The 15,033-nt window shown below is 35.5% G+C and overlaps 1 protein-coding gene across 1 annotated transcript; it reads left to right on the plus strand.

Annotated features, from left to right (window-relative positions):
• Positions 1-413: 413 nt before the first annotated feature.
• LOC110116515 (trihelix transcription factor ASIL2) lies at positions 414-14,792 on the plus strand. The gene is made up of 2 exons (XM_020850112.2): positions 414-1,655; positions 14,518-14,792. The coding sequence occupies exons 1-2, from the start codon at positions 782-784 to the stop codon at positions 14,529-14,531; spliced, it is 888 nt and encodes a 295-aa protein (XP_020705771.1). The 5' UTR covers positions 414-781; the 3' UTR covers positions 14,532-14,792.
• The last annotated feature ends 241 nt before the right edge of the window (positions 14,793-15,033 follow it).

The following is a 15,033-nucleotide window of genomic DNA, read 5'->3' on the forward strand; positions in this document are numbered from 1 at the left end:
CCATCATCTAATATGAACACATAAAAGAAGCTATTTGCATCAAAGATGCCAATCATGCAATAGGCGACTAGCGTTTTCATTGACACCAACCACCACAAGAATCTTACCTTGATAAATTTAGCATAAAAAAACAGACTTAAAATCTGTGCATCATCTTAATCCTTACATTTAAGGATTCAAAACAGAACCAGAGATGAAAATTGATTGTCGATATCACTTAAAATTTATGATCAACAATAATTATATTTATGAGATATTATTTTTGATAATTTTGCTTGACATATATATCAAATCATCATTAACAACTCATATTATAATAAAATTGAATTATTTGTTTATATTATATTTAATAATTTATTAGAATATAGATATGCAAACCCATTTACCAAGCTAATAAATCTTCTCCAAGGACCCGGGGGTTGATATCGTAATTTCAAGCCGCGCCCGTCCGTCCCCGGACCCGGCGCATTGTCTATCGCTCTAGTCATCCTGCGATAATTTCACCGCCGTTTTCCCGTCAAATCCCTTCCCTCCTTCGCCCTAAAACCAACGGCAGCGATGCACCGACTCTCCGATCTCCCTACTCCTCGTGTTCTCCCCTTTGACGGTACATCAATCCCCTTCCTACCCCCTTGGCGCAAACGTCGCCGCACGCTTCTCCGGCGATCTACCGTGCACTAACATATATTCCTCCGATTTTGTTGAGATTTCCACATCGCTCCTCTTCTTGGAGAAATCCCACCGCAAGAAAAAACAAGGTAGGTTTAGGGGTTGAGAGGTGATGGAGGTACCTTCGAGGCCACCGAATCCGGCGATGCCATACCGAGAAGACTGTTGGAGTGAAGGGGAGACGTCGGTTCTGGTCGACGCGTGGGGCGACCGTTTCCTTGATCTCAACCGGGGAAATCTCCGCCAGAAGCAGTGGCAGGAGGTGGCGGACGCCGTCAATGCGAGGCCTGGCGCGGGGCGTCGGCCTCCTCGTACGGACGTGCAGTGCAAGAACCGGATCGATACGCTCAAGAAGAAGTATAAGATTGAGAAGGTTAAGATATCGGATGGCGCCTATGGTAGCCAGTGGCCTTTCTACTCCCGCTTGGACATGCTCATCGGGTCCACTGTTCCTGCTAAAAAGCCGCCCCGTTCTTCTTCTTCTCCTCCGCTTGCGCTGCCTTTGCCCTCCTATCGCAAGGGGTTGCCTCTACCGATGGCAGCTGCTGTTCGCGCTGTTGAGTCTCTGCCAAAGGAGAAACGCCCTGCTGCCGTGGGACTTTCCGCGGACGACTCTTTCTTTGGGAGGAACTACACGGTGGCTGCTGCTGCCGCCGCTGCTGCCGCGGAGGTGGAATCTGGGTCGTCGTCTAAGTTGTCTGCATCGAGCACGGAGAGGTCTAGGTCGACCCGGGACAGATCTGCGAGGGGGTTGAGGAAGAAGCGCAAGGGACGAGAGGGTGGCGGGATCGGTGAACTGGCACGCGTGATCGAGTGGTTCACGGATATTTATGAGAATGTGGAGGTTGAGAAGCAGCGACATATGATTGAGCTGGAGAAGGAGAGGATGGAGTTCATCAAGGGTTTGGAGTTCCAACGTATGCAGATGTTTGTGGATACCCAGGTTCAGATGGAGAAAATCAAGCGCGCTAGGCGGTCTGATGCTGGTGAGTAAGGACTTTTGTTGTTACTTCTCCTTTTATTTTTCATCCCTTGTGCTCAATATTTAATTTTTCATTGTGTGTTTTCTCTTTGATGTTTGGTTTAGGTACTTCCAGATCTAGATTTAGGCTCATCTGAATTTTTTTTACACTTTTTCGTTTATTGTCATCCACGTCGTGCTGGAACCGGTCATCGATAGTCTGTTAAAGAGCTTAGCATAAATGTGAAACCTTTTGGTTTCTTTGTACTCTTATGGGTTGGTGCTCTTCATTATGTCCTGTGCATTCAGATGTTCTTATTGAGCTCTCTGCAAATCTTTCCATTTGTGAACCCTCAGTCGTTGTGTTAGTAATAGCGCTGATTCATTAGCATAAATTAATTTCATGAGGCCTCTTCTGCTTTGATGCCCTAGAGGTCTCAAACATGTTCTTCTACATGCAGAATAGTTTGCACTATAGGATTCAAGGGCATCATGTAAGACTGAATAAGCAGGGACACATTTTTAAAATTTTCCCCTTAAGTTCTACTTGTTTCTTTTAAGTGTTCGGAGGTTAGTTCTGGAATCGAATCTATTGAAGTTAGTTGCAGTGATACCTGGCTGTTTTGCATTTTTTGTGAATTGAAGGCTCATTTTTATTGACTCTCTTGTTTAAATTTCATTATTTTCTTAATGTATAAGTAAAAGTAACATTCCAATCCATCATCCCATAAGTTTAATAGTATTCTATTATTAAATGCACATTATTATGCGTGAATGAATGCATTGAATGCAGATTATAACAAATCAAATACATTAGCAGTAAATATTTAACAATAACTGGAATAGCTATTAGTGGAGAGATTATTCTGTGCGGACACCAAACATAGCTTATCGTCCAGAGGCGAATCAAGTGCAACCATGTCATCCAGTACCGTGCAGTACCAAGCTCGGTACCAAGCAGTACCGAGCAGCGGTACCGAGTAGGGGGTGATTCATTTTCATTGGGCTCCGGACGGCGTTCGGTGTCCGCACAGAATAATTCATCCTATTTTAGTGAGGCCTTCTTCCCACCCTTTCATCTACCTAAATCTCTAATAAACCATTTCCAAAACTAAAATCTAAGCCACATCACCTTCATTATAATTCTCAACAACTCCCATTCACATTTGTGTTCCAAATTATCAAACTAGAATTCAAATTTAACATCTGCGGTCATTCAAACAATCCCAAATATTCCCGTGCCAAGCTAGTCAACTGTAACTATTAATTTAAACTCTTGCAACTTTTTAAAAAAACACAAAACCACCAAATACTCTTCTCTATGCCAAAAATTTACTATTCATACAAAAAGTTTTGTTCAATTTACCAACCGATCATATAGTAGGTTCTTGTTTATGTTAATAGTAATGTGTTCCCAGAGACAATATTACTGTATCTGTTTTTGTGTTAACACATTCCTCGGCACCTTCGATAAGCTTTCCCACAACTAGGTCCTTCTGCTTGAAAAAAAAAGAGAGGAAAATAACAGCAAGCTCCAGTGCACAGACCAAGCTAAGCGAACTACAGAGATTAACTAGCGGGTTTATCCTTCCTTTATGCATTAAAAAATAGCAATCTTTCTCTTCTCCTGAAAAGAATTACTGCCTATTCCATCAACATTACAACATTAAAACAGATATGCCCGTGATCTAGGATTTTAGTATTGATCTACACTAGAAATTAAGGAATGATCTTTGTTATTTAACCAATATAGCTCCATGCATGGATTTTAAGCTCTACAAATATATTGCTAGCGTATAATTCTGATTTCATTACCATACTCTAGCATGTTGAAACCCGTTGCTGTCCTATAAACACCTGCTGATATATAATCTCTTATGTTTATAACTTATGTATGAATTATATTTGATTAACCTTAGAATTATTTTGATATTTGAGCTTTGCTTTCAACTTCTTAATATTTGGAATCTCTATGCTATCAGCTTTTAATTTAATCATTGAATTAGTTAATTTTTCTTTTTTCATTTAATATAGCATTCTATGATTGCCTTTCAGCATTGCCATATTGGAATTAAGGGTGGAATATGATAGATTTTCAAAACTAGTTGAATACATGCAAGAAAACATGGGAAACCGATTGGCTTCCGTGAAAGAGAAGTTAAATTTTTGGAAGATAAATTTGATTCAGTTATGAGCATACTAGATGAATGTCTAATTAATTTGAAGTTTCGGCGTTTCAAATGCATAATATTAAAATCTTCTAGAGGAGCGTTTTATGGTGCTTCGACACAGCCTATTGATTCAATAGGTCCTTCATCTCAACTGAATACTTTAGAAGATTTAGTGCAATAATCAAAGAATTACCTAATGCTTTAGCTATTAGGACTTTCATTGGAGGAATGTGGTATTCCTCAAAACTCACCTTTTTAAACACATCCTTAGAGTTGCGTCAATGATAATTCATAATTTTTGTTATCAGAATGAGCAAACCATGAATTTTAAAAAATTAAGGAACCACAAGAAACTTTTAGATTGCCTGGCCACTTGGACTTTAAAGATCACAATGCAGTATGAATTGTGGAGACTTTTAGGATTTAAAAAGCCAACTGACTCTTGAAATACCAACGAGATTATATTGATAGTATGAACCATCTAAATCCTCAATAAGAAGATTATTTTAGCGATGGTCATGATAACCAGCATCTTTTATTCATATTATAAATTTTGCTGTTTTTGTAATGGATGTTAGGATGAATATGTAGATATAAAAAAATTTATTAGGAATTTTCATGTTTATATTCCACTTGTGATGAAGAGTACCGTAGTCTTCCAAATTGAGATTGGTAGCGTGACTAGAAGATTTTGGATAGGATTTGAGCGTAATAGATAATTTTATTGATTGCTATGTTTGTAGAATATGAACTGATCTGATGTAGGATGCTTTAGAGTCTAAGGTTTCTAATATAGCTATTTGATGTAATCCATAAAACCACAACACATATAAAATCAAATTCATTGTTCTCATATTGTTACTTTAAACAAGTGTTTGCATCCTTTGATACACCAACAACAACATCAAGCTTTTATCCCACTATGTGGGGTCGGTTACATGAATCATTTTTCTCTATTGTGTCATGTTCAGAGTTAAATTCTTATTTAAATCTAATAAAGAAATGTCATTTCTAATATTTTCAAACCATGTATTTTTTAGGTCTACCTCTACCTTTCTTAACATAAATCAAATTTAAAACATATACTTTTCTAACCGGGTCATCGGAAGGTTGCCGTTTTATGTGACCAAATCATCTAAGGCGACTCTCTCTAATCTTATCTTCCATTGGAGCTATTCTAACCTTTTTCATGCATATGCTTGTTTCGTATCATGTTTCAAAGAGTAAAGCCACTGATCCACCTGAGCATCCTCATCTCTTCAACAATTAATATTATGCTTCTCTTTTAATGGCCAACATTCTGCACCATAAAGCATTGTTGGTCTAACCACCATCTTATAGTATTTTTCCTTAAGTTTGAGGGGGACTTTTCTATCACACAACAAGATCAATGCATTCCTCTACTTCAACCATCCAACTTGAATTCTACTAATAATATCCCCATCTATTTCACCATCACTCTTAATAATAGATCTAATATATCAAAAACGTGTACTTTTATTAATGACTTGATCATCCAAAGTCACAATCCATCGGTAGATCTATTATTAGTAAAATTACACTCCATATGTTTGCATCCTTTGATGAAAAGTAGAAAATATTTAAAATTTGTGCAAGCGATAATTTAAGTATTGTTGGATAAAAAATTTGGACCAATCAAAACCACATTTTGATTGAATCACAACAAAATTAGAAAGTTCAGGTTGGACAAGTTTTAAATAAATATGATCACAATGCATAACTAACAACTAAAAGTGTCAAATATAAGAGATCAAGGACAAACAACAACAATAACAACAACAACATCAAACCTTTTAACCCACTACGTGGGGTCGAACACATGAATCATTTTACTCCATTATGTCTTGTTAAGTGTCAAATTCTCATTTAAATCTAATAAAGAAATGTCATTTCTAATAATTTCTAACCAAGTCTTTTTAGGTCTACCTCTACTTTTCTTAACATAGGCCAAATCTAATACATCTACTCTCATAACAGGATCATCAGAAGGCCGCCATTTTATATGACCAAATCATCTAAGGTGACTCTCTTATCTTATCTGTCACTGGAGCTACTCTAACCATTTCACGTATATGCTCATTTCGTATCCTGTCTCTAAGAGTAAATCCATTCATCCACCTGAGCATCCTCATTTAGGGGTAAAACTGAGTCAAGCCGGCGTGCGAGTTGACTCGAGCTCGACTCGGTAAGAGGCTCGATGAGTTGAGCTGATCGAGCTCGAACACGAATTCGAACTCGACGGCTTATCGAGCTCGAGCTTGAATAGACATATGGTCGACTCGACAGCTCGTCGAGCAACTCGTGGAGGTTGGGGCGGGAAAACAAATTCTCGATTTGGGCGAGCGGGATAATGAATCGGAAGGCGAAGACAGAGGGTGATGATAGAGGTCGGGAGGGCGACGACAAAGCTCAGGACGAGTTACGACGAAGCTAGGGAGGTCAACGATGGAGCTCAGGATGATGGATGTCGCGACTACTAACATGTTCGGGACGACGCTCGATGAGCAGCTCGATGTGAGACTAGTTGAGCTCGTGCTTGTCTTTTGAGCTCGACTGAAGTTCGAGCTTGAGCTCGGTATTTGGTAGTCGAGCTTGACTCGAATACCCCCTCGCTTGAGCTCGACTCGACTCATTTGCACCCCTATCCTCATCTCAGCAACACTTAACTTAATATTATGCTTCTCTTTTAATGTCCAACATTTTGTGCCATAAAGCATTGCAAGTCTCGCCACCATCTTAGAAAATTTTCTCTTGAGTTTGAGTGGTATTTTCTATCACTTAACAAACCCTAAGCATTCCGTCACTTAACCATCCATTCTGAATTTTACTAATAATATCCCCATCTATTTCACCATCACTCTGAAAAATAGACCCCAAGATATCTAAAACAAGTACACTTATTAATGACTTGATTCCTCAAGTCACAAACCCCCCATTAGATTTATTACTGCTAAAATTACACTCCATGTATTCGGTATTAGATATACTCTATGCCTTTAGACTCTAAGATTGACCTTCATAATTCAAGTTTACCTTCAACTCCCTCTCTAGTCTTATCAACAAGAAGAATATCATCAGCAAAAAGCATACACAAGGGTACATCCTCTTGCAAATGTCTAGTAAGAACATCCATAACTAAAGCAAAGATAAGGGCTTAAGGTCGATACTTGATGTAATCCAACCAAAATAGGAAAACGTTTGGTCAAACCACCTTGTGTTTGAACACAACTAATAGCTCCTGCATACATATTCCTAATAACTTGAATATAAGCATTATTAATCCCTTTGCTTTTCTAGAACTCTCAATTGCACTTCTCTTAGAACTTTATCACATGCTTTCTCTAAATCAACAAATATCATATGTAGATCTTCCTTATTCTCTCTAAACTTCTCAATCAACCCTCTTAATAAATGAATAGCTTCCATGGTAGACCTACCCAATATGAATCCAAATTGATTTTGAGAAACATTAGTATCACGTTGTAACCTATGGTCCATAACTCTCTCCCAAAGTTTTAAAGTATGTCACATAAACTTAATTCCTCTATAATTCTCACAATCTTGTGCATTACATTTATTCTTAAAAAAGGAATCAACAAACTCATTCTCTACTTATCTGGCATCTTTTAGTCTTCAAAATAATATTAAAAAGTTTAGTAAGCCAAGAAATTCCTTCATTGTAGATTGTTTTCTTAAATACCTTACAAACCTCTTTATATTTTTTTCAATTTTCAAAGTTTTTACATCTAAACTAATTATTATAACAAAATTTTTTATTTTTGATATTTTCTTGAACATTTTGATTCCACCACAAACTATTTTTTTATTATTAAGAGAATTTTTTTTGAATCTCTAAGCACATCCTTTGCAAGATTCTTTATATTAATGGCTACTTTTTTCAACATAACATTTGTTTCCTCATGCATAGACAAAATCTTAAGATCTCAAATCTTATTCTTAAAAATATCTTTGTTAGTATTTTTTAAATGCCTCAATGTAATCATAGAACAATGTTTTCTAATATTTTTCATCTTAAAGTCCAAAACTAATAAGCTATGTTGCACTGATACGGATATGGCGACACGGATACGACACGATACGGATACGGGACACGGCAATTCTTAAAAATATAGGATATGAATACGACGCTGATACGACATTATAATATATATATATATCATACAAAAAAAATAACAAATTAATCAAAGTATAATATTTTAAATGATAAAAAAAATTGAAAGCAACATCATTTGTAGCATTGTATCTTATAATATCAAAATAAAAGTAAGCACTAAATATTTAAATGTCTAGTACAACAACAAAAACAAAAACATAAATTGTACAGTAGATGAAGTTTCAATTATTCAATAGTAGGAATGATAGGATTAGCTTCTTCAGTGGTTTCTCTTTGAATTTCTATATCATCTTCAATGAATATCATAGCTTTCAATTCAGGCTCATCAAGTGAAAGATTAGCAATTTCTAATATTCCCATATCCTCAAGAGATTTAAATCCATCTCCAGCAACATCATACATCATGTTGTCTCCTTCCATATAAGTTGAAGTTTTTCATGAGAGAAGCCGAAGGTTTGTATGCACATAAACTGAATCTTCAGCCCGTTGTGGAGTAATTTTATTTCTTTTCATTAATTGGATGAATGAGTATGTGCTCTAATTTCTTTCACAACAAGATGAGGAGAAAACTTGGCCAAATAATTTTATGACGATTGTTTGAAGTAGAGGTGCTGAAGCTCCATGTATAATCCACCACATTTTTGGATCAATTCTCCACCTATCACGTAATGACTCTTGGTCACCAAAGTCTTCTAAATAACCAAAAAATTTATCAAGCTTAATATTGACCAAATCATCTAAGGCAACTCTCTCTAATCTTATCTTCTATTGGAGCAACTCCAACCTTTTCACGTATATGCTCATTTCGTAATCCTATCTCTAAGGGTAAAGCTATTCATCCACTTGAGCATCCTCATCTCTGCCACACTTAACTTAGTATTATGCTTCTCAAGATGAAGATAACTAAACAAAAAAATGTAATCTAATTAGCATGACATTAGAGAATGCAAACATTCTCTGTAGGGATCATCATCATAATAATGATTTTAAAACAAAATAAAATAAAATAAAATAAGAAGATAATATCAAAATACTATCAAAACCTAAGACTGGATCCTCATATCAACTAATTGTAGGACGTATTAATTGGTTCAATTAAAGAATTATTTAATTATGTATTTCAAATAGGATGGCGTAAGTTATGGATATAGATAACCATAATATGATTATTGTCATGTTGCAAACTATATTCCTACATCTGATGGGAGGAGTGATTTTAGAAAATATTCAAATTGGAACTAACATTTGGAAGATTTCTGATAGGAAACACTTGAGTTCGCAAGTAACCATAAGGTAATACTTGAGTTCGCAAGCAATCCTAACCCAAACCAGTACAAATACAACAGCGAAACTGCTGTCCACAACAGTAAAACTGCAGGAAATAGGGAAAACAGCTCGAAAACACAAGTAGAAGGCTTGTATTTCACTAGAAGATGAATAAAATAGCAAGATACAATTGATCCTCAATTCGAGAGGAGGATCGATCTCTCCCAAATCTCTGGCAACGCCAAGAGCCTAAAGAAAACCTAAATCTAAGAGATCTCAAATTTCAGCCAAATTCAAGATACTCAAACCCTAGAAAAATCAACTATTTAATGCATACAATTCAAAAGGAATTCCCTAAACAGTCCATACAATCAATTTCCCTCCTAAACTTCCTCAAAATTGCTTCCTAAAACTATCCCGCAAGCCGCGCGTCTCGAGCGGCCTCCGCCCAGGCGGAACTTCCACCGTTTTGGTGTCTGGGCCGGTCCCGCGTGGACCGGCTAGACCGGTCCACTGGACCGGTCTAACAATTTCTCAAATCTTTGAGAATGTAAGTAGATAGTTTTGTTCTGTTCTTCCAAACTTATGTGGTATTATTCTAGATGGCATCACTCTGATGTTGTTTTTGTACATATGCTAGATTTGAGTGTTCCGCATGAAATTGCCCCAAAATGTATAAGCTTATAAAATATTCATCATAAAATTTCATTGATAAAGACCATTATAATTTATCTTTTACTCTTCCCAGATACTTATTAAACCTCTTTGAATAATTCAGACTATAGCGTTTGATTTATTTACCTTTCCTTGGATTTCTTACCTAAAAAATTAATTAATTGAGTAAAGATCGATTATATGATATACAATTTTAGTTGGTGTGATAATGAAACACCTATTATTCAATATTATCGGAAGATATAGTGATTCATATGATATGATGCACAGACACGTATATGACACAAAACAAACACGGGACATCAATTATTGAAAATATTGGACATGGACACGAGCTGGACACGATATTATAAAATTTATATTTTTCAGAATAGTGTATAGAAATTAAATAAGTAAAATATCAAGAATAATTGAGAAATAATAAGTCATTTAACTATAATATGTGCTTAAAATGATTAATACCAGGATGTCGAGAGTCGGACGTGTATGTTATGTCATGTATCGAGAGGGGAGTAAAAAAAAAAGTATCGAGAGGGGAGACAGTAGTGTTATAAAAAGTATCGATGTTGTGTAATGAGCTTCGAGCATCGATGTTGCGCAATGAGCTTCGAGCATCAATGTCGAGACACCGTCGGTCGTCAATGTCGAGACGACGCCGGTCGTTAATGTTGAGATGACATTGGACAAAGATGAAATGTCGACAGCACGTGGGTGTGATTATTGGTGAAGAAATTGCTGGCGTCGAGCATCAATATCAAGACAACATCAAACTTTAATGTTGAGATTATTTTAAAATGTCATCATGTTAAATGAAAATGAAAATGTTTGGGGAATGGGATATTGTGTACAAACAATTGATTTGGAGCTATGGAAAACAAATAAGAAATTTAGTTTTTAATTTTTAATAAATAAAAATTTAAAGTTCAAAAAATTATGTTAATTTTTTTTTTATAAAACGTTTAAGACGTGTGTGTCGGACACGTGTGTACAAATTATTTTTTAATAAGATGTCTTCAACATATCCAACATGTGTCGGAGAAGTGTCGGATGGTTTTCATGTCCAATACGTATCAGACATTGCATACCTTTTTGATAAGAAGTGTGCATTATAGTTCCTAGATATGACGGTTCAAATCTATTATAAAAAAGATGGAAATATAAATGAGGATATTATTTCTAGAGTTGAAGTTAGGTGGTTGTACAATGAAGAAGTGTTTTTGGAGTGTTATATATATATATATATATATATATTAAATTGAAACTAGCTTGTCAATATAATATAGATCTGAGTGTTGGCAGTAATAAAATTGTTAACAGCTTAGCTAAGCATAAAAAATAATAATCTTTTGATGATTTTTTGCAAAATTAGGAAGAATAAATTATGGAATGATCATATTAAAGGATGGTTGAAGTAACATCTTTTGAAGATAAGGTTGTTGAACATAGACTTGGTGGTTTGGACTTGTGCAGCAATAGGTAGAAAATACACCTAGTAGACTAGTAGATGAAAGTAGTGTTAGATAATTAGGTAGGAAAAATGATAGATAAAAGACAATATAGAGGTTGTTTAAAATGGTTTTTGAATAATATCTTAACACCTGAAGTCCTCAGACAATGCTTCACTTGAATCTAGATAAGTCCGGTGATGCTGATAACCTTTCATAAATAGAAGGATGGACATGAAAATAGGATTGAACTTTACTTTTGAGGTGGATTGCTAATTTGCGTAGCATTGATTTAGCCAAAATGATTTTCAATTATAGAACTATTTGAGATTATGGGTGCTAATAATTGATGTAAGATGTCTTGGGATCTATAGTTTATAATGTAGAACCAATATTAGATGTTCACAATCATGCAACAAAAGCACACAAGTTTTCTAGGTAATAGACTATTGATTTTTAGCAATTATTTGTTACAACAACAACAACAACATCAAGCCTTTATCCCACTATGTGGGGAAATAGCCAAAAAACAATGGAAATAAATTTATACGAAAAATTTGGTGGCCTTACTCTAGAATTTAGGGTCAAGAAAGCCAATGTTTTGAAAATCACTTTTTTTTTAGAAATTAAATGACATCAAATTTGATTAAACTGAATCACTCTATCAAGTCAATAGAAAACAATCTAAGAAGACAATAGAAGGCAAAACTCTTATGAAAAAGTAAGCCCATGCTTGTGTAAGGAAAGAACCTATCTTGAAATTGGACAAGTCTATCGCTTAATCAATGAATTGAATATGGGAAGTAGAATAAATTATGCATCCTAATATAAATTTTATTTACTAACCGAGATATGCACTTTAAATCTCTATTTATAATCACAAAATCAAGAAGAAATCTCATTTTGTTAGCTTTAGAGGGATGCTATAATAGCAAAATTTCTAAAACCAGAACCATATATATATATTAGCTGGAGGATCGTCAAAGCCATTGGATCTTTTGAAAAGAAGCCATCAGACCCGTTAGTATAGCCAATGAACAGAGCCATGGGAAGAGAGCTCCACATTAACATAAAACTTAGTTAAATATAACTACACTAAAGTTGCTTCGAAGGACATATCACATAGAGCCGTTATAGGAGGATCTTGTTGCAAATGAGCTACCCGAATAGGTTAATATAGAACCATAGAGTGGAAATTTTGTGAGCACTGCCACAGGAAGGAGTAAATCCAACAAACAAAGAAATCCATAAGCCATCTTTAACCAGGATTTGTAATTCAAATAAAGCTTAGTCATAAGGCGTGCAAATTGAAAAAAAAAAAAAATCCCCTTCCCCCCTCAAATTTTTTAATGTCTTATAATATATATTAATATTCCCTAATTATTTGATGTTTATCACATTAAATATTTAATTTATGCCTTAAAAGTTTATATGCCCTCATTAAGAAAAACACATGGTTCCACCATTGGTATGGACTAAAACAATCTTTGAAAGTTTGGTTTGGAAGATTCACAAAATCCATGCTAGTTTTTGGCTATAATGAAAGCAATTCATACCACATTTTTTTTGAAAAAATAACAAGGGAATATCATTGTGCTTATATTGTATACGTGGATGACATGATCGTTACAGTAAATGTTCCTGATTAAAAAAGCTTTGCAAAATTACTTGTCCAAAGATTTAAAATGAATGATGCAGGCTCATTGAAATATTTTCTTGGGATTGAAATATCTCGATACAATAAAGAAATATTGTTATTTTAAAGAAAATATGCATTAGATTCTTACACTAGATTGGAATGTTAGCATGTCAGCCAATAAATATGCCAATAGAAGAAGGAAGTTGTGTTTAGCTAGACCAAGTCCCGATTGATTAAGGGAGATGGCAAAGGCTTGTAGGAAGGCTAATGTGCTTAGCTCAAGTCATGCATAATCCTGTAGAACAATAAATGAATGTTTTTATACGTTTTTAAGGTATATGAGGTTTTATATCTAACCATCAATCCAACTATTTTATGACAGTAATGTTGCATGTGATATCACCCATAATATGGCACATCATGATCATACTGAGGTGACAAATTTTTCATTAGAAAGAAGTTGGATGAAATGATGGTGGAGTTGCGACCAATTTGATCAGAATTTCAATTGGCATACACTCTCAAAAAAATTGTTTCAAATCAAGTGCTTTCAGAATTTTTAGGCACGTTTGACTTGTGTGATATATCTGCACAAAGCTGAGGGAGATTGTTAAAATAGTAATGATATTAGCTAAAAATATATTGGCATTATTCATAAAGATTCTATCTTTGTTTAGATAACTGTTAAATTGGGATGTTTTATATAGTGTATTCTAGGGGTGTGTACGAGTCGAGTTGAGCTCAACTCGCGAGCCAAATTCTGAGCTCGAACTCGAGTCGAGCTCAAGCTCGGCTCGTGCCACTGAAAAAGAGCTCGTCGAGCGGCTCGATTCTGCGGTTCGAGCTCCAATTACACATTTGAGGCCCGCCCAAGCTTTCCGTGATTCTATCTTCGACGTCCAAGTCTGCCCCCGCGATTCCGATTTCCGCTTTAGCTTTACGTGTACGAGCCCGCCTCGCGATTCTGCCTTCCACATCCGAGCCCACCCCACGATTCTGCCTTCCGCATCCGAGCCCGTGTCACGATTCCGGCTTCTGCGGTTCAGATTCCACACTCGAGCCGAGCATCATGAAGATCGAACTCGAGCTTGAAATTCTGCTCGAGCTCAAAACTTGATAAGCTCGACTTGTGAGCTCGTTAATGAGTCAAGCTTGAGCCAGCACGCATCGGCTTGACTCGATTGCACCCCTAGTGTGTACCTCTGATTATATTGTTTTGCTTGATTGAATGGTGTATATTTCTCTATATTTTACTTGAATATGAGCAGATCAAACATCAATACAAATGTGCACCGATTCATCGCAAAAACAAATTAATACTTTTATTTTCTTATTTAAATATCAGTCTCAAGTGTATTTTGTTGTGTTTCTCATATATATACTCTCTCATATAGTTTCACTTGACTGGTATAACTTTAAGCTGTATCTGTCATCATTGTTTTATGTTTAGCTATTTCATCACCACCTGTAACAAGTTGTTAATAAAGTTTGTGCAAATATTGCCTTCTGATCTTCTTCTGTTTCTGTTGTTCCAGACATTTACTCGTAGCAAGATCATGAGATGGAAGTTTTGTAAGCGATTATTGTCGTCTGGTCTATACAATTTGAAGGACACCTGCACTTAGTTTGTTAGCAGGTAATTCTTCCTTGTATGCTTTGTTAAACAGAAATCAGAACCTGGAAGCCTGTAATAGAGCTTAGGTAACAGCTGATATTTGCTTTATTGTCTTTCTTTCCTTAGATTATTTAAAAGCCATTTACTGACTGTCAAAATCTAATTTCATCTTTTAATTTTCCTCTTATTGACTAAGATCTTGCTTTGTTATGTGGTATGTTATTTTATTTGTAATATATATATAACAGAAATCAGAACCTGGAAGCCTGTAATAGAGCTTAGGTAACAGCTGATATTTGCTTTATTGTCTTTCTTTCCTTAGATTATTTAAAAGCCATTTACTGACTGTCAAAATCTAATTTCATCTTTTAATTTTCCTCTTATTGACTAAGATCTTGCTTTGTTATGTGGTATGTTATTTTATGTGTAATATATA

This window comes from Dendrobium catenatum, unplaced genomic scaffold (genome assembly GCF_001605985.2).
Source record: "Dendrobium catenatum unplaced genomic scaffold, ASM160598v2 fragScaff_scaffold_993, whole genome shotgun sequence".
NCBI lineage: Eukaryota > Viridiplantae > Streptophyta > Magnoliopsida > Asparagales > Orchidaceae > Dendrobium > Dendrobium catenatum.

Bases quoted from the DNA above. Each gene is read 5' to 3' on its own strand.
- LOC110116515 (XM_020850112.2), top strand. From the start codon at position 782: ATGGAGGTACCTTCGAGGCCACCGAATCCGGCGATGCCATACCGAGAA.